The sequence below is a fragment of the Frieseomelitta varia genome, unplaced genomic scaffold, assembly GCF_011392965.1.
Source record: "Frieseomelitta varia isolate USP_RPSP 00005682 unplaced genomic scaffold, Fvar_1.2 scaffold_191, whole genome shotgun sequence".
Taxonomy (NCBI): Eukaryota; Metazoa; Arthropoda; class Insecta; order Hymenoptera; family Apidae; genus Frieseomelitta; species Frieseomelitta varia.
This window is the reverse complement of record NW_025109650.1, coordinates 458,071-478,397: the sequence shown is the minus strand read 5'-3', so window position 1 is coordinate 478,397 and position 20,327 is coordinate 458,071. Positions and strand designations below refer to the sequence as shown.

At 28.4% G+C, this 20,327-nt stretch overlaps 8 protein-coding genes across 10 annotated transcripts; 5 read left to right on the top strand and 3 right to left on the bottom strand.

The window, feature by feature from the left end:
* The first annotated feature begins 1,002 nt into the window (after positions 1–1,002).
* On the top strand, positions 1,003–5,609 carry LOC122539098 (stromal membrane-associated protein 1). Of its 3 annotated transcripts, XM_043673730.1 has the most exons (9): positions 1,003–1,092; positions 1,221–1,534; positions 2,087–2,220; positions 2,308–2,475; positions 2,572–2,776; positions 2,851–3,126; positions 3,206–3,501; positions 3,581–3,727; positions 3,802–5,609. In XM_043673730.1, the coding sequence occupies exons 2-9, from the start codon at positions 1,417–1,419 to the stop codon at positions 3,919–3,921; spliced, it is 1,464 nt and encodes a 487-aa protein (XP_043529665.1). In that variant the 5' UTR covers positions 1,003–1,092; positions 1,221–1,416; the 3' UTR covers positions 3,922–5,609. The 3 variants fall into 3 exon arrangements, with proteins under 3 accessions (XP_043529665.1, XP_043529664.1, XP_043529666.1); XM_043673729.1 differs by lacking the exon at positions 1,003–1,092 and having other exon boundaries at positions 1,198–1,534; XM_043673731.1 differs by lacking the exons at positions 1,003–1,092; positions 1,221–1,534 and adding an exon at positions 1,558–1,749.
* Positions 5,610–5,734: 125 nt separating this feature from the next.
* LOC122539107 (40S ribosomal protein S28) lies at positions 5,735–6,207 on the top strand. Its single transcript, XM_043673745.1, has one exon. The coding sequence runs from the start codon at positions 5,817–5,819 to the stop codon at positions 6,012–6,014; it is 198 nt and encodes a 65-aa protein (XP_043529680.1). The 5' UTR covers positions 5,735–5,816; the 3' UTR covers positions 6,015–6,207.
* A 108-nt stretch (positions 6,208–6,315) lies between these two features.
* Positions 6,316–7,735, bottom strand: LOC122539102 (MRG/MORF4L-binding protein). Its single transcript, XM_043673738.1, has 4 exons — positions 7,497–7,735; positions 7,228–7,349; positions 6,793–7,153; positions 6,316–6,718 (listed from the first exon to the last, which is right to left on the bottom strand). The coding sequence occupies exons 1-4, from the start codon at positions 7,597–7,599 to the stop codon at positions 6,564–6,566; spliced, it is 741 nt and encodes a 246-aa protein (XP_043529673.1). The 5' UTR covers positions 7,600–7,735; the 3' UTR covers positions 6,316–6,563.
* Positions 7,736–7,782: 47 nt separating this feature from the next.
* On the top strand, positions 7,783–8,712 carry LOC122539103 (coiled-coil domain-containing protein 115-like). Its single transcript, XM_043673739.1, has 2 exons — positions 7,783–7,872; positions 7,980–8,712. Exon 2 carries the CDS (start codon positions 8,041–8,043, stop codon positions 8,560–8,562), a length of 522 nt encoding a protein of 173 aa, XP_043529674.1. The 5' UTR covers positions 7,783–7,872; positions 7,980–8,040; the 3' UTR covers positions 8,563–8,712.
* Positions 8,713–8,796: 84 nt separating this feature from the next.
* LOC122539096 (DNA replication licensing factor Mcm2) lies at positions 8,797–12,745 on the top strand. Its single transcript, XM_043673724.1, has 15 exons — positions 8,797–8,940; positions 9,111–9,283; positions 9,350–9,513; positions 9,594–9,676; positions 9,755–9,937; positions 10,013–10,224; positions 10,297–10,489; positions 10,565–10,768; positions 10,839–11,070; positions 11,140–11,390; positions 11,443–11,607; positions 11,689–11,988; positions 12,054–12,236; positions 12,310–12,465; positions 12,543–12,745. Exons 1-15 carry the CDS (start codon positions 8,938–8,940, stop codon positions 12,669–12,671), a joined length of 2,631 nt encoding a protein of 876 aa, XP_043529659.1. The 5' UTR covers positions 8,797–8,937; the 3' UTR covers positions 12,672–12,745.
* Positions 12,746–12,945: 200 nt separating this feature from the next.
* LOC122539105 (zinc finger CCHC domain-containing protein 10-like) lies at positions 12,946–14,015 on the bottom strand. Its single transcript, XM_043673742.1, has 3 exons — positions 13,809–14,015; positions 13,513–13,662; positions 12,946–13,433 (listed from the first exon to the last, which is right to left on the bottom strand). Exons 1-3 carry the CDS (start codon positions 13,841–13,843, stop codon positions 13,148–13,150), a joined length of 471 nt encoding a protein of 156 aa, XP_043529677.1. The 5' UTR covers positions 13,844–14,015; the 3' UTR covers positions 12,946–13,147.
* A 260-nt stretch (positions 14,016–14,275) lies between these two features.
* On the top strand, positions 14,276–15,367 carry LOC122539138. Its single transcript, XM_043673809.1, has 4 exons — positions 14,276–14,486; positions 14,581–14,918; positions 14,989–15,175; positions 15,254–15,367. Exons 1-4 carry the CDS (start codon positions 14,334–14,336, stop codon positions 15,365–15,367), a joined length of 792 nt encoding a protein of 263 aa, XP_043529744.1. The 5' UTR covers positions 14,276–14,333.
* Positions 15,368–15,492: 125 nt separating this feature from the next.
* LOC122539118 (leucine-rich repeat protein soc-2 homolog) lies at positions 15,493–20,165 on the bottom strand. The gene has a single exon (XM_043673773.1). It carries the CDS (start codon positions 20,131–20,133, stop codon positions 18,301–18,303), a length of 1,833 nt encoding a protein of 610 aa, XP_043529708.1. The 5' UTR covers positions 20,134–20,165; the 3' UTR covers positions 15,493–18,300.
* Between the last annotated feature and the right edge of the window lie 162 nt (positions 20,166–20,327).

The following is a 20,327-nucleotide window of genomic DNA, read 5'->3' as shown; positions in this document are numbered from 1 at the left end:
GTTGATAATTATTCTCAATCATAGTACTACAAATTTAAATAACTCCGTATATAATTTTGATAGTTTATATAAAAATATTATAAATGTAACAAAATATATAATAATTAAAATATTTAATAACAAATAATGAATATCAAATGACGAAAGTTAAATAACGAATGAACTATTTCTACTATAGTTACAATATACATAAGTGTCTGTAAACATTTCCATAGTGATAATTAAATTACTAACAATTTTTAAATATTCTATTGTTTATATTAAATACACATCTCGACGGAACGATATAATGAACATAGATGGCATTGATCTAAATTCTTCGAAGTAGAGGTCGCTAAATGCCTATTGCGACTAGCACATGCTTTCGTAAGTATACTAGTTCCAAAGACACGAACATCATAAGGCGCAAATGAATGTCACTTAGCCTACGATCGAGTCCGATCTTCAGGTTAAGCGATTAGCGTACAGAAAAACTCTGTGATGGGTGCTGTCACAACCTAGAGATTCCTACTGAATCTAGCATCTGGGATAGGAATAGTCGTCATTAGCCCCTCTGGCGGCGACTCTGAGACCAAACGCAAATCCACCTTAACTCTACCACATATTGAAACACTATTGCCCCATAGCGGTGAAACAATGAAACTAATTGCTCTTGCCACAGACGAGATCTGTGTTATTGCTGTCTTGTTGCAAATTATTGCGTTTCTTATGGATTATGAACCCAAAATTTTCAAAAATTTGTCACACAGATAAGATATATGAATAGATCACAGATAGGGTATATGAATAGACCAAACATCTTATGGGATTTCATCTCCCATGCTCTGAAATACTGACAGTAAAAAATGACTGGCACAGACGAGGTATATGAATATATATGTACATATATATTTTGCTGTGTCAGCTACTACTTACAATTAGATGCACGAAGTCTTGATGTCACGTCTATCCTGTCTCTAGTCAATGATTAAAGTAGCAAAGATACTCAAAATTTCGTAAATCGTATGAAGCAGAAATACATTGAACATCAGATTAGAATTTTATATATATATTGTCTGTGTGTAATGAAACACATGCTGAATTCATATATTCGTACGTATGAATTGATTACGTGGCTTATCGATGGAGCAATAGAATACTTGTTTACTGACTATACAATTCAATAAAATATCGATATAGATATTAGAGTCGCTAAGGATCTACTCGTTATTTCGTTTCAGATATTGAAATATATAGAATCCAATAGAATTTTTTCAACTACATGATGTTTCTGTGAGTAACGAATTGAACTATTGGGGGCGTTCGCTGACCATTACTGCATACCACTTGACGGCTCTCGTATGTGTCCAGCATTGCATTGTAAGAAGAAAACATTGTTTTGAACCTGTGTGCAGGAAAACTCATCACTGTACAAAAATGACGTCCCGGCTAGAAAAAGAACGTTCCAAGCAAATACAAGAGAAATGTCAAAATCTTTTGATAGAAATGCTACGTGATGAGGATAATAAGTATTGTGTCGACTGCGATGCAAAAGGTTCGTGCGTCAATTGTATATTTTTTAGCGATGTCTTGTTTCTATTCGACCCATTATTCTATCCGTTCTTTGCGAATATTGCAAAATTGCATTTTTATACATAACAGTGCATCCATGTCATCGATATTGATTTGAAAACGACCTAGTTTCGCCTAGTAAGACATTATAGATTTTTAATTCTTCAGTGACAGAACTTTGGATGACAGCGATTACAAGTAAACGTCACCGTGGTTTCTTCATTATTATTCAGTCCTTACTCGTGTACTTACATGTTCTCCTTTTATCTGTAAATTGCTAATAAATAACTTTTCATACATATCATTTTTTATTTCTTACTATTATGTATCGATAAATAAACTGAATTTTTTAACTTTCTTAACTGCTTTAAATTTTTATAGACTTTCTATAAAATTTTACTTTCTTCACTGTACATATCTTGCATGCAAATAAAATTTTATGACATATTTTCAATACATTGTTAAGTATAAAAATAAATTACAAATATGTTCTTTTATTATATGTGTTAGCTCTACATTTATGTATGTTTCTTAGGACCACGGTGGGCTAGTTGGAATCTAGGTATATTTTTGTGTATTCGTTGTGCTGGAATACACAGAAATCTTGGAGTTCACATAAGCAAAGTAAAATCTGTTAATTTGGACACATGGACGCCAGAACAAGTAGTGGTATGTTTATAGCTTTTGAGTTCTAAAAGTTTTAATTGTAAGTATTACTTATAATGCAAACCACTAATGTCATATTCTTATTTTTAGAGTTTACAACAAATGGGTAATTCCCGTGCAAGAGCAGTTTATGAAGCAAATCTTCCAGATAGTTTTCGAAGACCTCAAACAGTTTGTAGTCTTGAAAGTTTTATTCGTGCAAAGTATGAACATAAAAAATATATAGCCAGAGAATGGGTGCCACCTCCTTTGCCAAAGGTAATAATTTTTCAAATTTTTGAAAAGTCAATCATTTTTATATGTTTAAAATATATTAAAATTTCAAATACAAATAAATATTTAATAAATATGTAGGTTAATTGGGATAAAGAGCTTGATGAAGAAGCAGAAAGACAACGTAGAAGAAAAAAGGAAAATTCTAAATCTTCTAATAATCAAGCTATACTTCCACCTGTAAAAAAGCCAGAAGTAGTGCCTCAGTTGCCAAAACCTAAAAGTTCTATCAGTCCTAAACCTAATAGAGCAAATAATTCTGCAACTCTAGACTTATTAGGCTTAGGTATATTTTTCTTGCATTTCAGTAATTATATTGAGTATAACAGATACTTCTAAAAATATATATATTTTCAACAGATGCTCCAACAACAAATCAAACAAACGTGAATGGTGCTGGAGATGACATATTTTCTTCTTTTTTATCTGCACCTCCAGCTTCAGTATCTTCAACAAGTAGTAGTATTTCTAACACCACAACAAATGCATCAACAACTGTTAGTAAAAGTGAAGAAGAAAGTTTTTTCGATCAACCAGCACCATCTCCTCAAGAAAAAAATAAAATGTCCAAAGACAGTATTTTAGCCTTGTATGGTACACCAAGTAATCAACAATCAACAATGTTTGCAGTTCCTGGTATACACATATCTATTACTTCAAACACATTATTATATTTGAAATATTTTTGTATAATTTTTGTTGTTTCGTGTTTTAGGCGGAATGTATGCTCAACAGTCTAATGTTCAGTATAAACAACTACCAGCTGTGGTACCATTTGGTCAACAAACTAGTTTTCCAAACCAACAAAGTTCCTTAACTCAACTTAATCAACTTCCCACTCAGATGTCTGTTACACCTAATCAATTACCTATCAGTCAGAATCAAATTACAGTGAATTCTGCTTCATTAGGACCAGTGGCATCAAATTCCTTAGGAAACTGTATACATGTAGGTCAGATAAATCAGATGAACGGTGTACCGAATCCTGCCATTACAATGCAATCCCAAATGGTACATAAATTTATGTATGACATACTATATATATTAGAGTTATTTGTTGATAAACCAAGTATTTATTTCGTATTATTAGGTGATGCAGTTAGGACAGTCTAATATTAATAGTAATAATGGTTGGAGTGGAATGTTAACACAAAATCTTCAACCAGCTCCTGGTAATAATCCTTTTTTTAATTTAACGTCTCAACAACAGCAACAATCTGTTGCATTCGGCTCTCAGGTATACAAACAATACATTATTTATATTTAATATAAATTTTTCTAATAACATTGATTGCTATATTTATATTTCAGTTACCACAACAAATGACGCAATTGTCTTTAGGTGGCACGAATTTTTCGAACACCCCAGGAAAATCTACTGCTACAACTGGACTTCCCGGACAAACGCTTTCCACCAATTTATGGCAGTAAAAGTTTTATGAATATTATTAGTTGATTGATTATTCCATTCAGTGTTGTACACTAGTGTCAAATGTTCGTTATCCAACATGATTATATTTCCACATTAAATTGGAAATTGCTCTGGGATATAACATAACAAAGACACAAAGGAAGAGTACTCGAATACTGTCATTCTTGAAAAATAATTCGTAAATGAATACAGTATTTTGAGCCTAAAAAGTTTTTCTTCTAAAGCTTTGCTAGCTTTCAACATTAATGTTGAAAAAGTGGGAACTACAAATAAAAACGAATTTTTGACTGATTGTAAAGAGTTATTCGTGACGTACAGTATATATGTATTTGACAATGCAATTGTATTATTTGCTAAAAATGGGTGCTTTTATAATCACGACGAATGTATGTCAGGGTCCACTTTCATTATAGCAAAAAGTTTAATTATACTTAAACAAGTACAAGCATCTTTAGTACAATAAGCGTATTTTGCGATATAGTTCATTTTTACCCCCAAATATAAAGAAAAATCAGATATATAACAGTTTTCACGGAATATTAAAGTTCTTTGATAAATTGTATATTAAAGGCTAAATTACTTAAAAAGTACCCTCATTTTGAAAGCAGACTTATTTTTTAGCATAATGTTGCAATTTTTATATGCAATCAAAATGTATTAAACGTTTTAAATGTTTGATAGTTACTTTTATGGGTTATTGACTTTATATTATTCTATTAATATTGACTTATGTAAAAACTGAAAAAATCCATGTCTTTGTGTTTAAAAAGTTAGCTATATTGTTGTTTGTACTTGAGTAGTGTGTTGCTTAGAATACTAAACTGCAACGTTGATTATAGATTAAAGAACATTTTAGACTTTAATATTCTTGAGCAAGTATTATTAATACTTCTTACCAAAATGCATTTAATGTTTTTGTTAATATTTAAGGCAGAGACTTAACAAACTAAACATATTATCCACATCTTGATTCTCCTAGTGTACACGAAATACAGAAACCTATAATTTTAAATTTTATGCATTTATAGTTAAAATATTTTAATTATGATTGATTGTTTGATGATCATTAATCAAAATTATACATGATTGTATATTTACTTGTTGAGAAGTTATATAATTTATTGCCATATAATAAATATCAAAATTTGACAATAAGTTTTACACATATCTGTCACATTTATGTTTTATTGTATTAAATTTCCTTTTTGTCAAATAATATTTGATCATGCAGTTGAAAATAAAATGCATGATATAAATGTAAAAATTTGTTTTCGCATATTCTTATAAATAAGAATGAATTTTCATATGATTCAAATTAAACCAAGGACAATTGGACCTTGCTGTTGCATTGAAAACATTTAATATATTGTAAACTTGATATAAGTACAAATACACGTTGTCAAAACATAAAAAATTTATAATATATAATTTATAAAGCTTCAATACTAATTGAGCAATCAATCAATTTTTAAAAAGTTTTATAATGTTTATGTAAACTAATCTTAGATTAGTAACATTCTCATTATCATTTTTCTTCTTTTTTTTTTTTTTGCATTTGAAAACGTTAAGGACACAAGTTTAAATACAAGACGCCATCTATTATACATTAATAAATAGATTACATTAATTATTTATGTTTAAGATAAATAACTCTTATCTTTACAAAATACATGTTCTATATCATTAACTATAAAGGTATTTCTTTTACATTATCCATTATTATTTTAAATTCTATGTGTTAAATTTGACAATACTGCTGGAAAAGCCTGCCGGAAGTTGCCATCTTTGCTGGATTATAAAGTGATAGACGCTCTTTCACTTCCGTAGAACGTCTTTTACTGTCGCAACAAGCACATTTCTTCACTGTTGCAAAGCCACGTGAGACGTTAGAATCATGGATAAACCAGTAGTTTTGGCTCGTGTTATAAAAGTCCTAGGTAGGACTGGTTCGCAAGGACAATGTACACAAGTAAAAGTGGAATTTCTGGGCGAACAAAATCGACAGATTATCAGGAATGTAAAAGGCCCGGTACGAGAAGGTGATCTCTTAACCTTATTGGAGTCCGAACGTGAAGCAAGAAGACTTCGATAAACACATGGAAAGAATTTATTGCCGGCACGAAAATATCAACTAAATATCGATTCAAATAGTGTCTGGATTCTTACTCATTCCATCAACAAAAATGAAGATCAATAATTCCAATGGTACGAGCCAAGCTGGTTTCAAACGTCAATGTCGGTGAAGGTGTCTACAATTTTTATAATAAATACTGGTTGATATTTAATTGAGTATTTTATTTTATGTATCATTTTCACAACATATTTGGTTCTGCAAATATAATTACAACCATTATACATAGATTACAAGCATTTTATTAACAAATCACATCAAGTTTACATGTTCATTTTCTTTATGAAAAAACATATATACAATTCTTATACATTTAGTACTGTTTTCTTCTCTGTTAGAATGTTATATTTACAGCAATTGAATGTAAAATTTTCTATAAAATTGAATTTTGTCTTTCATATATATGTCTTTGTGTAGTTTATAAAAAAATACACGATTCACATTTTGTCCATACAGGAAAATGTAAACAATGTACAATATGAAATACAAGCAACAGTTTCAAGCAAATTGTTATATTCTTCTTCGTTTTGGTGGAGGTGTATCTCGTGGACTGGAAGATGCTTTAGATGTGCTATCCATACTTTGTCTAGTTGGTCGTTTTGGGCCTCTTTTTAAACTTTCACGGCCAGAATCAGAATCTTTACGTTCCTTTTTACCATTAAATGCTGAACAAAAAAGTTTGTTTAAATATATCATATATATTAAAAATATCAAGACAAATCTTGATATGTCACATTACCTGCTTCTTCGAAATCATCTTTTCCTTTTGATCGTCCTTTAGAAGATTTGTAGTCTTTCCTAACATCTTTAATTTCTCTAAGCTTATCTTTTTTTAATTCTATGTCCTTGACATATTTTTTAAATTCTTCTTTTTTTTTATCAATATCTTTACTTCCTTTAAGATCACGAAGGACAGTGTCTTTTTTCATAGGGTCTTTAATATCTTTCTCTTTTTTAAATTCCTTAAATTTTTCTCTCTGTTCCTTTAGTTTTAATTCTGGCTCCTCTCTTTTTCGACATTTAAGCGATCCTAAGAACTCTTGCTCTGGTAAAGAAAAATCTACCTCTTGACTAGGAAATGGTAAATCCTCCATATCATCCTAAAATAATGCTACTTTCAATATTATTTTAATAATAAATAATAAATAACTTTTTAAAATGTAACAATAAATACCAGAGCCATTAGATCATACATTGATTCTAAGTGTTCCCAAATCGTTTTTAATGACACATCTTTGTGAATGGCAGCACGAAATTTTTCCCATACGCAAACCATATGAAAGTATTTATTAATACCTTGAAAAAAGAACATTTAATTAAATCTAACCGAATAATTGCATTTCTTTTACATGAACATATATCTTTTGCATAAAAGTATTAACTATTACTCTTGTTACTAATGTAAATAACTTAGATTAATGTCATATGAATTTAAGTTCTTACCAACAGGTTTATGTCCATTCATAGCAAAGAATAATTGAATTTCATTTTCAACATTCCATTCTATTTCATCAATAGTGTCTATTTGTTTTTCTTTAACAGCCATTGTTAATATTTATAAAATTATACGATGCGTCAATTTCTCAGTACATAACCTAGATGTTATAGCGCTGCCAGCAGTGTCGCCAATGCTACAATCTTTATAGCTTCAGAAAATTGTGTACCATATATGCTACTTCAAAAAGATAATATAAATAAATTATATTTATATATAAAGTTATTAAAACAGTTGATTCTGTAAAATTAAAAACAATCATTCATGAGAATATTATTTATCTATAAATTAATTATTTATAAAAAGGGGTAACTTCCATATTTGGTATGTAATAGAAATGTATGAATTTATTAAATAATATTATTAATAAAATTATAATAAAGAGTATGTGATATTATATGTATTTTATATTATATTTTTATATATTCTAGACATAATATTGCGTATTCTGACAGATATCTTTTGTGTTACAAGACAATAATAGCAGACAATATGCATGAAAGCATAGATGACATATGTAAAGCTATTGATGAAAATTTATTGCGTAATTTGGAGTTAATGCAAGAGAAAATTGATGTCAATGTACAAATGGAGAAAATACTGCGTGATGGTTATATTGAATTAGCTAAGGCAAAGTATATACGAGGAAAGGAAAGCATAAGCGTTTTACAGGTTCCTATTGAAGATGAAAGAGTAATCACACTCTTTGAATTAGAGACAAAATTAACTGAGGAAACTGGTAAAATAGTTCCAAATTTTGACATAAGCTTGAAGAAGTCAGATAATTATGGAGATGAGATTCAAGATCCTATAAAATGGTTTGGAGTATTGGTTCCACAGAGTTTAAGAATTGCGCAAAAACGTTTTCAAGAATCTCTTTATCTTGTTGTAAGAGCAGCAAATATACAAGCAGAAATTACTTCTGTAGTAGACAAATTACAATCTTTATATTTTTTAAAACACACTTCTTGCTCAACAAATGACCCTAAAAATTCTGTCATTTTGTCTTGTTAGGTTATTTTATTAGCTATATTTTTATTAAAAAAAATTATTTGTAATTGTAAATGTATCTTTGTACTAGTAAAATTTATGTCAAAGTAAAATTAATAAAAATTAAATAAATTAATAAAAATATATACGATTGATCTGATGCCTAATACGGTTTGTTTCCTTCATTTCCTGTAAAGAATTTCTACTATTGGTTGGTTATAGTTATTTATTGAGAATTGTTGGCATAAGTATGATCTAAAAGAAATTCCCGCCAATTCTTACTTTTCAGTTTAAGTCTGAAAACAGAACGAAGGAAGTGTTATTTGAGATCTATTTTGTATCTACATACAGGAATTTGTTTAATAGTTATTGCATTCTAATTATTTTAACACAAGTACAATGGTAAGATATTAGGAACTATGTAATTTTTAAATCATTACAAATGTATACATTAGTCTAAATTCCTTCCCAACACATTTCTTTTTTCTTTATGTATTATTCTAGTTCTTGTATTATTTTCTGCTAAATCTTCTATTGATATAATCTAAATCTTCTAATTGTATTTTTGTTAGGATTCTAGCAGCCCAGCACGCTCTGATAGACATACAGAGGCAATGACATCTCCTGCACCAGATATAGATGAACCATTTGAGGATGAAGCTGATTTACTTGGTAATGATAATGATGTTAATCAGGGAGAAGGAGAAGAAGAAGGAGAAGAATTATTTGGGGACAACATGGAAGCGTAAAGTTTTTAAAATTTTTCCATATTCAAAAAGAACATACATGTATTAAGTTTTAGATATTTCAGTGATTATCGACCTATGCCAGCATTAGATAGATACGATCCAGATGTAGTGGATGATGAGGAGTATTCAGAAATGTCTCAAGGAGAACGTGTAGCTGCTGAAACTGCTATGCTTAAAAGAGACAGAGCAGCAGGGATTATTAGAGATGATAGATATTTACTTTATGGTATAGTCTAGCTTTTGTAATAATATAATTAATATATCTTTTTCCAAATATAGTATAACATATCTTTGATCATATTCAAGATGAAAGTGACGAAGAAGAAACACAGGCCCGTAAGAGACGTATGGCTGAGAAAGCAGCAGTGGGTGAAATTGAAGACGTAGAGGTAAGGCTTTTTCTTGCTTCTTATGTTATTGTAAAACTTATTCTATTATATTAATAATAATATTTATTTTTATCATAGATGATTGAATCTATTGAAAATTTAGAAGATACAAAAGGCCATTCAATTAAAGAGTGGGTATCTATGTTAGGACCAAAAACTGAAATTTCTAATCGTTTTAAAAGTTTTCTTCGTACACATACTAATTCAAAAGGACAATATATGTATAAAGAGCGAATTCGTCATATGTGTGAGAGTAATCAAGTAATATTTTTATATTATTAATACTAATAATCCTCGTGTTAAGGCATAAAAAATATTTATATTATTTTTTAATAGTCTAGCTTTATTGTGGAATTTCCTATTCTTGCTAGTAAAGAGCATGTTTTGGCTTATTTTCTACCAGAAGCACCATTTCAAATGTTAGAAATATTTGATGAAGTTGCAAAGGAACTAGTATTAAATATATTTCCCAGCTATGAAAGAGTTACTGGTGAAATTCATGTCAGAATATCAGAGCTGCCATTAATAGAAGAAATTCGCACGTTTAGGTAAAATATAGTTATATATTGAGAAAAATAATTTACTCAAAAATATTACATATCGTTTATGATAAAAATTAGGAAATTACATTTGAATCAACTAGTACGTACTCTAGGAGTTGTTACTGCAACTACAGGAGTACTTCCACAATTATCTGTTGTAAAATATGATTGTACAAAATGTGGATATGTACTTGGTCCTTTTGTACAAAATCAAAATACTGAAGTTAAGCCAGGTTCATGCCCTGAATGTCAAAGCATTGGACCTTTTATGGTAAATATAAATGTTAAATAATATTATTTATGTAATATATAGTAAAATCTATGAATATAGTAAAACTAATTACAGATTAACATGGAACAAACAATATACAGAAACTATCAAAAAATTACAATTCAAGAATCACCAGGTAAAATTCCTGCAGGAAGAATACCTAGAAGCAAAGAATGTATTCTTCTATCAGATCTCTGTGATCGTTGTAAACCTGGAGATGAAGTAGACGTTACCGCTATTTATACAAATAATTACGATGGTTCTTTGAACACAGAGCAGGTAAAAAATATTTACCTGTAATTATTTCAGAATTTTATATTAATTAATTAACATTTATTTCGGGTTTAAGGGTTTTCCTGTATTTGCAACGGTTCTTCTTGCTAATCATTTAATAGTGAAAGATTCAAAGGAAATTGTAGAATCTTTAACTGAAGAAGATATTTCTTCTATTATTAATTTAAGTAAAGATCATCAAATTATGGATCGCATTGTCGCAAGTATTGCGCCTTCGATTTATAGTCATGAATACATAAAAAGAGCTTTAGCTTTAGCAATATTTGGAGGAGAATCAAAAAATCCTGGTATTTTTATTTCTATCTATTTTGTATGTATTTTAAGAATACTATTCAATAAAAATCACAATTACATAGGTAACAAACATAAAGTAAGAGGAGACATTAATGTGTTATTATGTGGAGATCCAGGAACAGCTAAATCTCAATTCTTGAAATATGTCGAAAAAATTGCACCAAGATCAGTATTTGCAACAGGTCAAGGAGCTTCAGCTGTGGGATTGACTGCTTTTGTACGAAGGTCACCAACTACACGAGAGTGGACATTAGAAGCTGGCGCCTTGGTTCTTGCTGACCAAGGAATTTGTCTTATTGATGAATTCGATAAGGTATATTTTGTATAAAATGTTTATGATGACATAATTATTATTGTATTTTTAGATGAATGATCAAGATAGAACATCTATTCACGAAGCTATGGAACAACAAAGTATTTCTATTTCAAAAGTTGGAATAGTCACATCGCTTAATGCTAGGTGTTCAGTAATAGCTGCATCCAATCCCATTGGAGGCAGATATGATGCTAGTATGACGTTTTCAGAAAACGTAAGATATAACATAAAATAAAGAAGTATACATATATTTATATCATGCAAGTTATAATTATGTTATAATCTTTTTAATTAGGTAGATTTATCAGAACCAATTCTGTCTCGTTTTGACATTCTTTGTGTAGTAAAAGATGAAATAGATCCTATGCAAGACCGACATTTAGCTAAATTTGTTGTAAATTCTCATATCAAGCATCATCCGTCAAATACAGGAAAAGTAACATCAGTACAGGAAAATACAAATGATATATCTATTCCACAAGACCTTTTAAAAAAATATATAGTTTACGCGCGACAAAATATTCATCCTAAGTTAACAAACATTGATCAAGATAAAGTAGCAAAATTATACAGTCAATTAAGACAAGAGAGTTTGGTAAGTTAAAAGTATTTATAATTCTTATAATACAACTTTACAAACTTTATTCTGACAATTAATAGGCCACTGGAAGTTTACCAATTACTGTACGACATATAGAAAGCATTATACGTATGGCTGAAGCAAGCGCTAAAATACATTTACGTGATCACGTTCAAGAAAGTGATATTAATCTTGCCATCAGAATGATGCTTGATAGTTTTGTTGATACACAGAAATATTCAGTAATGAAAAGTATGCGCCAGGTATGTTTAATGATCGTAAACAATAATGAATGATTTTATTAAAACTATAATAAATATTCTACTATTTTTTTAGACATTCCAGAAATATTTATCATATAAGAAAGATCATAGTGAACTTCTATATTATATACTTAGACAACTTACGTTAGATACTTTAGCATTTCAAAAAGCAATACGTGGAAGTCGTATTACAACAATTGAAATTTCAGAAAAAGATTTATTGGATAGAGTATGTATTATCTATTTTTTTTTTTTTTTTCATAAATTTATAAACCTCATTATATTAATATCATCATTTTATTTTAGGCTAAACAAATCGATATATACAATCTCCATTCATTTTATGAAAGTGACATTTTCAAATCAAATAATTTTCTTTATGATTCAAAAAGGAAAGTAATAATACAAACGCTTCCTGAAGGGATTGATGACTAATCAAACACTAAAATAATAAGAATACAATCGTAATTTTATTTACAGCATATTATCATATAAACGTAAATTTTTTACAACGAATTATATTACGAATAGTTCAATAAAAAATTATTTTCATTAATTCCTTAATATTTATATTTCACGCTTTTGATTTTGTAATAAATACTCCTTAATTTATGAAAAAGTTATTAGTACAAAATTATGATCTCTTTCATTTATAAATACCTGATATAACTAGGAGGGTATCATAGTAGAAATAATAAAATTCTTATTATAAGCTGCATTATATAAATTATTATTTAAAATATATTTAAAAGATATGTTACAGATAAGTACTTAGTCATCTTAATTTTTTATAACAAAATTATCATACACATCTTTATTAATATGTATGAATTGGTAAAGTATTTCACAAATATTTAAAAAATGAATATATAATAAGGTCTTTTTTATTTTTTTTATCTAGAATTGTTTAGTTAGGATGTCTTTTTTGAAAATAGAAAACTGTTAGAATGATTACTACTTTTACTACTGCTACTATTGCTGCTGCTACTGCTACTGCTACTGCTACCACTGCTACTGCTGGAAACACTATCAGTAGAATCTGATTCACTGTCTGAAGATGAGCTACTGCTACTGCTATCATTACTACTACTGGAACTGCTGCTATCAGTACTGGAACTACTAGATTCTCCTTTCATTTTTTTTTGTAAACGACTTCTTTTTTGTAAACTTTTCTTTACTTCTTTCTTCTGTTCTTCACTGTAAATATGTATAATGTAACATTATGAATCCTTAAACCTTGAAATTTATTGATTTAATCACTTTTTTGCAATCTTACCTGTTAGATTCTTGTTGCTTTTGCAGAGCTCTCTTTAACTGTGTTGTGCGCGAAGATCTATGTAAATATTTTCGTTTCCCTTTACATTCATAACTCCAATGTCCCATTTCTAGACATTTTTGACATTGTACTTTTTGTGGACAAGAATTGCTGTAAATATAAAATGACTTGAATCAATTATATTTATACCGCTATGTTATCCATTATCCCTCAATTATAATAATTTATGAGAAACAAATTAGTAAAATGATTGAGAGACAAAGGAATCTCACAAAACTTTTCAATTTTATACTAACTTTTTCTTTAATACTTTTAGCCCGTTTGAATTCATATTATATTTATTTTCATACTTTATAATATTTAATTCGTTAATAGTTCATATCCGATCACGAATATGATTTAAATGAAGTTTGTTTACATGAAATAGGTTACTTCACTGGACAAGCTTCCAACACGCCATAAGACAAAGCGTAATTGCTTTTGAAGGTACATGATAGGTTATTTGAAACTACCTTTAATAGAAACCACCAATCAGACGTTATATATGGTCCCACAGATTGAAAGAAAAAGAAGAAAAAAATATAAAATTCTTTTCAGAGAGATATATATATATATATTTAATAAATCAGTTTATGAAATGAATTACAGTAAATATATATTTTTAGATGTTTTTTCTAAAAAAACAACATCCTTAATTAGTATCAGCACATACATATGTATATTATTCGTAATCATGTTATAAACAATACAATATATAATATAGATTTAACTATATGACATATATGAATATGAAACATTTGCATGTATTTCATTAAGAAGTCATGATTTCTTTAAATAAGGAAGAGTACGATTTACATTTGATGAATTATATTAATAAGAGTACAGAACTACAGATTATTAGACACATTTTAACTACAAAAATTAACGTCCTTCAACTGAAAAAAGAAATACTCAAAGAAAAATATAAAGACTTGGTACATTGTTGGTTTTAAATTTTATTTATTAAGTGTGTAAATATATATATAGACATTTGCTTTACATTTATTTTAACGTTGTTTTACTTTAAAGGATAATATAAATTACAAAGTATGGATTACAGAAGATGAATTTTGTAATGAAATTTGGAATTTTTCCTTGAGACATAATTTTAATTCTTTTTTCAATCCAAAAGTAAATATTACAAAAGTAAATGAACGTCACGAATGTAAATATAATACTGTAACTGATAAAAATTCAACTAAAATCGATATATGTGATGAAATATTGAAATTAAAAGACGAAATTAATATTATCAATAACGAGATAATGCTTATTTGTAACAAAAATACAGAAACCGAGTTAAGACACTGCAAATCTACTTTGGATAATTTAAAATCATTTTCGGAAGAAATAGCGGAACTCTTAAAGTATTATCAAATTCATAGATATTACTTTGCTATTTCCAATTAAGAAGTGATTTATGCATATTAATTTTAGATTAATAACTACATCAGAAAATCTTCTCAATACACGTAATACTATGACAAATCGGAAATTAAATACGAATGTGATCGAAGGATTTACGAGTGCAAAAAAATTGTTCAAAAAATTTAATTTTCGTGATAATATTTTAATTGAAAATAAACTGCCTTCTTCATCTAAAATTATTGAGAAACCTAAAGAGGTATATGTATATGTAATATAGCTATTATTTGTTATATGATTTATAAGATTACATTTCTCATTGTATTTTTAATTACAGCATTATAACACCAAACATATAAAATTTGGCAGATTTATTATGAAAAAACAAAGTCTTATATCCCTTAAATTTGAAAAAAAATGTAAGGAATTCGGAATAAGAGAATTGAATTAATGTATTTATAAAAGTATTTTTTGAAAATAATGCAGTATAATTGTAATATTGCGAAAAATATTAATAAAGCTTTTCTATAAATTAATTTCAGTATTAAACAATTGTAACAAAATCAAATTTTCAAATATGTTTATGTTATAATCATATATTTAGAAATATACAGCATCCTATATAGTCATATAAAATTACATTAATATCATTTTAAAATTATATACATAATATCGCATTTGATAGACTATTCAACAAGATTATAATTTCAGAAGTAATTTATTTTAAGTTTCCATACAAATTTAATCATTTTCCAATTATACTATAGTATTACTTATGTATTTTAAAACTGTTGAACAGTTTATCACAACAATTTGTATTGTAGCATTTCTTTTGGCAACTTTTGCATATATTCTGATATTCATTTAATATTTCAATGTGTTTTAAACATACACATATATTGTTAAAAGAAAATAATATTTTAATCCTAATACTTTGTATATTTAATAAAGAAGATAAATGTTTGATATTTTGTAAATTATATACACAACTATTATTTTTTATAACAAAGATAGATAATACAAAGGTAAGCAATTTAACATGAAATTTACATTGAATAAATTGACATTGATATCTGTAACTTCAATTAATTTATAAGTTATTATTTAATACCGTAAAACTTATATTAGTGATGTCATCTATGAAATTTGTTATTTGTTTTATTGCATAAAGAAAAAATTTTAACATCAAGTTAGATAAAATCTCACTTGTACAATATTATTTTATGTCTTTATTTCATGGACAAATTGTAGAGCTTTGAAAGACAAAGTTTAATATAAATACGTTACATGACATTGTAGTTGAAACAGAACTAGTATAGAAAAATTGTGTAAATAGACACATAATAAATCATACATTTATGACAATGAATAATTACAGAATAGACATACTTTCTCTTAATTATATTGAAAGTTTGCTAAGTTCCATTGTATGTTTTATATAGTTTAATAATTCTCAAAATTACTAAGTTTCTATTTTCATTTGTAAAATATTATAACTTAATAAAATTGAAGTAAGATCTATGAATAGTAGAATTTACTTATATCACACACAATAATGTTTCAACACCTATAACCTTTACTGATTAACAAAAATATAGTAATATAAATATCAATGCCTACAATATATTGAAATAATTAAAGGATACAAAATATCTGCTTGCTAACTTCCAATATATTAATATAATATTATTTTGAATCACAATTAATACAACCACATATACAAATAAATTGTGCTAATTATTTAATTTCTTATTGCACAGCCATTGCATAGTTAAAATAAAATAGATTATAAATTAAATTTTTATGATTACATTATTAGTTTTTAAACAAAATGGTATCGGGTATATGAGTGTAAGAACATATAACATGTTTTAAAAAATCAATATATTGTTGGCTATAAATAAAATCCAATCAACTGTTACAATTATGAATCCAATATAAAACACACACACACACATATATATATATACATATATATATATATTATTTGTAATTGATATTGGCACTACATTTTTGTGCAAAGAAAAGATAAAAATTTTATAATCAATGAAAATACTTAATTTTAATTTCAAAAGATAGCATATATGGAACTTAGCAAAAACTGATCTCGTAATAATATGATATTAAAAGTAGATAATAGAATGCTTATATTTGGCAGCTCCTTCATCTGATGAGAGCATACTAATGATTCAATTAAAAATTTTAATTGCACTAATTAGTACATTAATTAAAAAATGGCGCAAATTTTAACTCTTTTGTAAACATACACAGGTATAGATAAATGTATATATTATAATTGCCACTGAATATTGCAATTTATTCAATAAATGTGAAAAAAATATATTTTTTTATAGTTGTTCAGAATGTTTAAATATAAAACTGTCTATGTTTAGTCTTAAAAATAAAAAAATAATACCTTATTCATTATAGTATGCTAAATTATATAAATACATGTTTTTTGCATTTTGGAAGAGTGGTTTCTTGTAAAACCTCTCACAATTGAAGCTCCTATAATATAACATAAAATAACTAATAGTATATACTTTCACACTATAATACAAGATAAACTTATCACTAAAAATTTTTTCATCAAAATATCTTGTTTGTATGGCAATGAATAGCAATAACTAAAATGTAAAATTATTGATGCCGATTCTTAATTATATTCCTTCAATTGATAATATTATCTTATATTCCATTATATTCCATTATAGTTTACTTTATAGTAAATTCTAAAAATAATTATGTCTCTAAAAATAGTATTTCCATGTAACAAACTTGTAAACTCAGTGAATCTTCTATGTAAATACTAGATATTAATTTCTGAAGTTATAAGATAACTATGATGCATACTATAATGTAAAATGGTAAAACAGTATATTGCATGCAAATTAAGATATATTACATTTTATAATATCACTAAATAATATACATAAAATGAACTGAATAAATGAATAAAATATCATAAAACTACATATATTATATTAATAAAGTGTGAGTATAATTTATGTTATTACTATATCTAAAATACTTCATTATGACTTTATTCTCTTGTAGTTCTATTTGTTGTGCATATTTTCAAATCAGCACCAATTTTACAATATTTTATGTTTCTTTTTCTTCATACTGAAAATGTATCGCAGACATGTGATTATTCATTATTTATCTTATAGAGAATACAAATATATGCACAATTTCATATATCATATATCCACATTTTCATATATTATATATCCATAATATTTATATAATTTTTATTCATGTGAAATCATTACAGTGAGAATGTAGTGTTAATAAATATTGGTATCAAATATCATTTGCTTTTGTATCACTCTTAAGAATCGACATCTAAATAATACAGGAAATAATCTTTTTTTAATTTTGTTACATGGATCGATAAGGTCCTTGCATTTTCAAAAACTGGATCACTAATGAAGGTCCTCCTGCAACTATTTCTGGTGGTATTTGAGAAAGTGGACAATTTTCAATTGACATAATACTGAGATTTGAGCATAAAGCTAATTCAAATGGCAAATTGTGTAAGTTAGCATTGTCATTTATATAAAGTGAATCTAAATTTTCTAGTGTACCAATTTCTTCAGGTAAATAATTTAAATTGTTCTCTCCAACACTCAAATATGTTAAATTTGTTAAATGACCAATCGCCCTTGGCAATGAAGTTACCTGGTTAGATTGTAAAATTAACTTCTGTAAGTCCCTTAGAAAACCAATTTCATTGGGTAAAAATTCAATTTTATTTTCTTCAAGGTCTAGCACTCTGAGTTTACGCAAGTTTGCTATGCTGGCAGGAATACGTTTTAATACATTGTTAGAAAGTATCAACACTTCTAAATTTTGAAGGCATTGAATGTCATCAGGAATCTTTGCAAGTTGATTTGTACCCAAATTCAATTCAACCATATTGACCCATGTACCAATATCCAATGGCAAAGCAGTCAATTGATTTTCTTTCATGTTCAATTTTGCAAGGTTTTTTGCTCTAGAAAAAATACCATAAGGTATTTTATCTATTTTATTGTGCTCAAGATTGATGTTATAAACATTTGTGAACTGAGCTGGTCCTCCCGATGGGTACGCGGTAAAAGCATTCCTGGACAATGTGATTGTTGTCAACTCAGAGAGACTCGCAAGAAGACCATCTGGTAATTGAGATACTTGGTTTCCTTCTACGCTAAACTCATCCATTAGTTTACAATTTGCCAGAGATTTTGGGATGCTAGTTAATCTGTTGTATCTAAGTCCTAGTCTTGTCAATGAGACTAAATTCCCAATTGTATCTGGAATATCGAGAAGCTCATTGTGTTGTAAATCAAGTGTAGACAACTGGACACAATTCCCAATTTCCTCGGGCAAATGTTCCAAATGATTGTGAGAAACATCGAATGTTATCAAATTGACCAATTTGCCAATACCAGCAGGAAGTTCTCTGATTTTGTTCTCTCTCAGGCTCAACGTTGTCAAATTCGTTAAATTTCGTATGTCATCACTTACGTATCGGACCCGATTGAAGCGTAAAAACAACGTCGCGAGATTTGTCAATTTGTACACGACATCGGGTATTTCGCTCAATTTGTTGTGCCTTAAATCAAGTACTCTCAAAGACTTCAGATTCTCTAATGTGTTCGGCAAGCTTGTCAAAGAGTTCTCACTCAGTGCCAATGTTTCCAAATTTGCAAGGCAACCGATCTCTAACGGCAACGTGACGAGTTTATTCCCGTAGAGATAAAACTCGACCAAATGCGTCAAGTCCCGCACCGTGCTAGGCAGATGAGTAATATTCGATTTACTTAAATCCAACCGTTCTAGATACTCATCCCTACATCTGGTAAATTCTTTCGAGATGTCTAGATCCGCCTGTAACGGTTTGCCCTTCTTCGTCGTCGGCTTCGGTTTATTCGACTCCGGGTGTTTGACAGTTACCGTCTTTTTGGTGTCGGGTCCAGCTATGGACGCGGACGATAATTTTTTCTCCTTCGTCTGCTCTTTACTGTCCTGTAGGACATCCACGTCCTCAGGCATATCGGCGGCTGTGCAGGTGGTCAGCCCACAGCCTTCCAAATATTCAGGAATGTCTTGTTCCTTCATATAAATATCTGGAAGACTGTCTTCGAGGTCCTCACGGTCCCTCTTTGAGTCGAATAAACACACCGTTGAAATGTTACCCACACCTGTCCAATATTTGCTCGATTTTTTCATAACCTAACCACTATACGTAACTACAATTATTTTTTGGGTGTCTTCGTCTGTTTTTACGACATCATATTCTTTTCGAAGTTTAGTACATTACAAGTATTGACATATCGATGTCACCTACTGTAAGTAGCGCAAACGCGAAACGGCCTATCTGTGGATTAAAGGAACAACGAATACCTCAACGCCGTTCCAAAAGT

Excerpts from the sequence above, each read along its gene's own strand:
- LOC122539107 (XM_043673745.1), top strand. The coding sequence starts at position 5,817 with ATGGATAAACCAGTAGTTTTGGCTCGTGTTATAAAAGTCCTAGGTAGG.
- LOC122539103 (XM_043673739.1), top strand. The coding sequence starts at position 8,041 with ATGCATGAAAGCATAGATGACATATGTAAAGCTATTGATGAAAATTTA.
- LOC122539096 (XM_043673724.1), top strand. Across the intron at positions 9,284-9,349 it reads TTTGGGGACAACATGGAAGC|TGATTATCGACCTATGCCAG; the intron begins GTAAAGTTTTTA and ends TAGATATTTCAG. Across the intron at positions 10,490-10,564 it reads AAAGCATTGGACCTTTTATG|ATTAACATGGAACAAACAAT; the intron begins GTAAATATAAAT and ends AACTAATTACAG.
- LOC122539118 (XM_043673773.1), bottom strand. The coding sequence starts at position 20,133 with ATGAAAAAATCGAGCAAATATTGGACAGGTGTGGGTAACATTTCAACG.
- LOC122539138 (XM_043673809.1), top strand. The coding sequence starts at position 14,334 with ATGATTTCTTTAAATAAGGAAGAGTACGATTTACATTTGATGAATTAT. Across the intron at positions 14,487-14,580 it reads AAGAAAAATATAAAGACTTG|GATAATATAAATTACAAAGT; the intron begins GTACATTGTTGG and ends TTTACTTTAAAG. Across the intron at positions 14,919-14,988 it reads GAAATAGCGGAACTCTTAAA|ATTAATAACTACATCAGAAA; the intron begins GTATTATCAAAT and ends TATTAATTTTAG.
- LOC122539105 (XM_043673742.1), bottom strand. The coding sequence starts at position 13,843 with ATGAATTCAAACGGGCTAAAAGTATTAAAGAAAAA. Across the intron at positions 13,663-13,808 it reads CTAAAAGTATTAAAGAAAAA|CAATTCTTGTCCACAAAAAG; the intron begins GTTAGTATAAAA and ends TTATATTTACAG. Across the intron at positions 13,434-13,512 it reads AAGCAACAAGAATCTAACAG|TGAAGAACAGAAGAAAGAAG; the intron begins GTAAGATTGCAA and ends ACATATTTACAG.
- LOC122539098 (XM_043673730.1), top strand. The coding sequence starts at position 1,417 with ATGACGTCCCGGCTAGAAAAAGAACGTTCCAAGCAAATACAAGAGAAA. Across the intron at positions 2,221-2,307 it reads GGACGCCAGAACAAGTAGTG|AGTTTACAACAAATGGGTAA; the intron begins GTATGTTTATAG and ends TCTTATTTTTAG. Across the intron at positions 2,476-2,571 it reads TGCCACCTCCTTTGCCAAAG|GTTAATTGGGATAAAGAGCT; the intron begins GTAATAATTTTT and ends ATAAATATGTAG.
- LOC122539102 (XM_043673738.1), bottom strand. The coding sequence starts at position 7,599 with ATGGCTGTTAAAGAAAAACAAATAGACACTATTGATGAAATAGAATGG. Across the intron at positions 7,154-7,227 it reads TGTATGATCTAATGGCTCTG|GATGATATGGAGGATTTACC; the intron begins GTATTTATTGTT and ends GCATTATTTTAG. Across the intron at positions 6,719-6,792 it reads AGATGATTTCGAAGAAGCAG|CATTTAATGGTAAAAAGGAA; the intron begins GTAATGTGACAT and ends TTTTTTGTTCAG.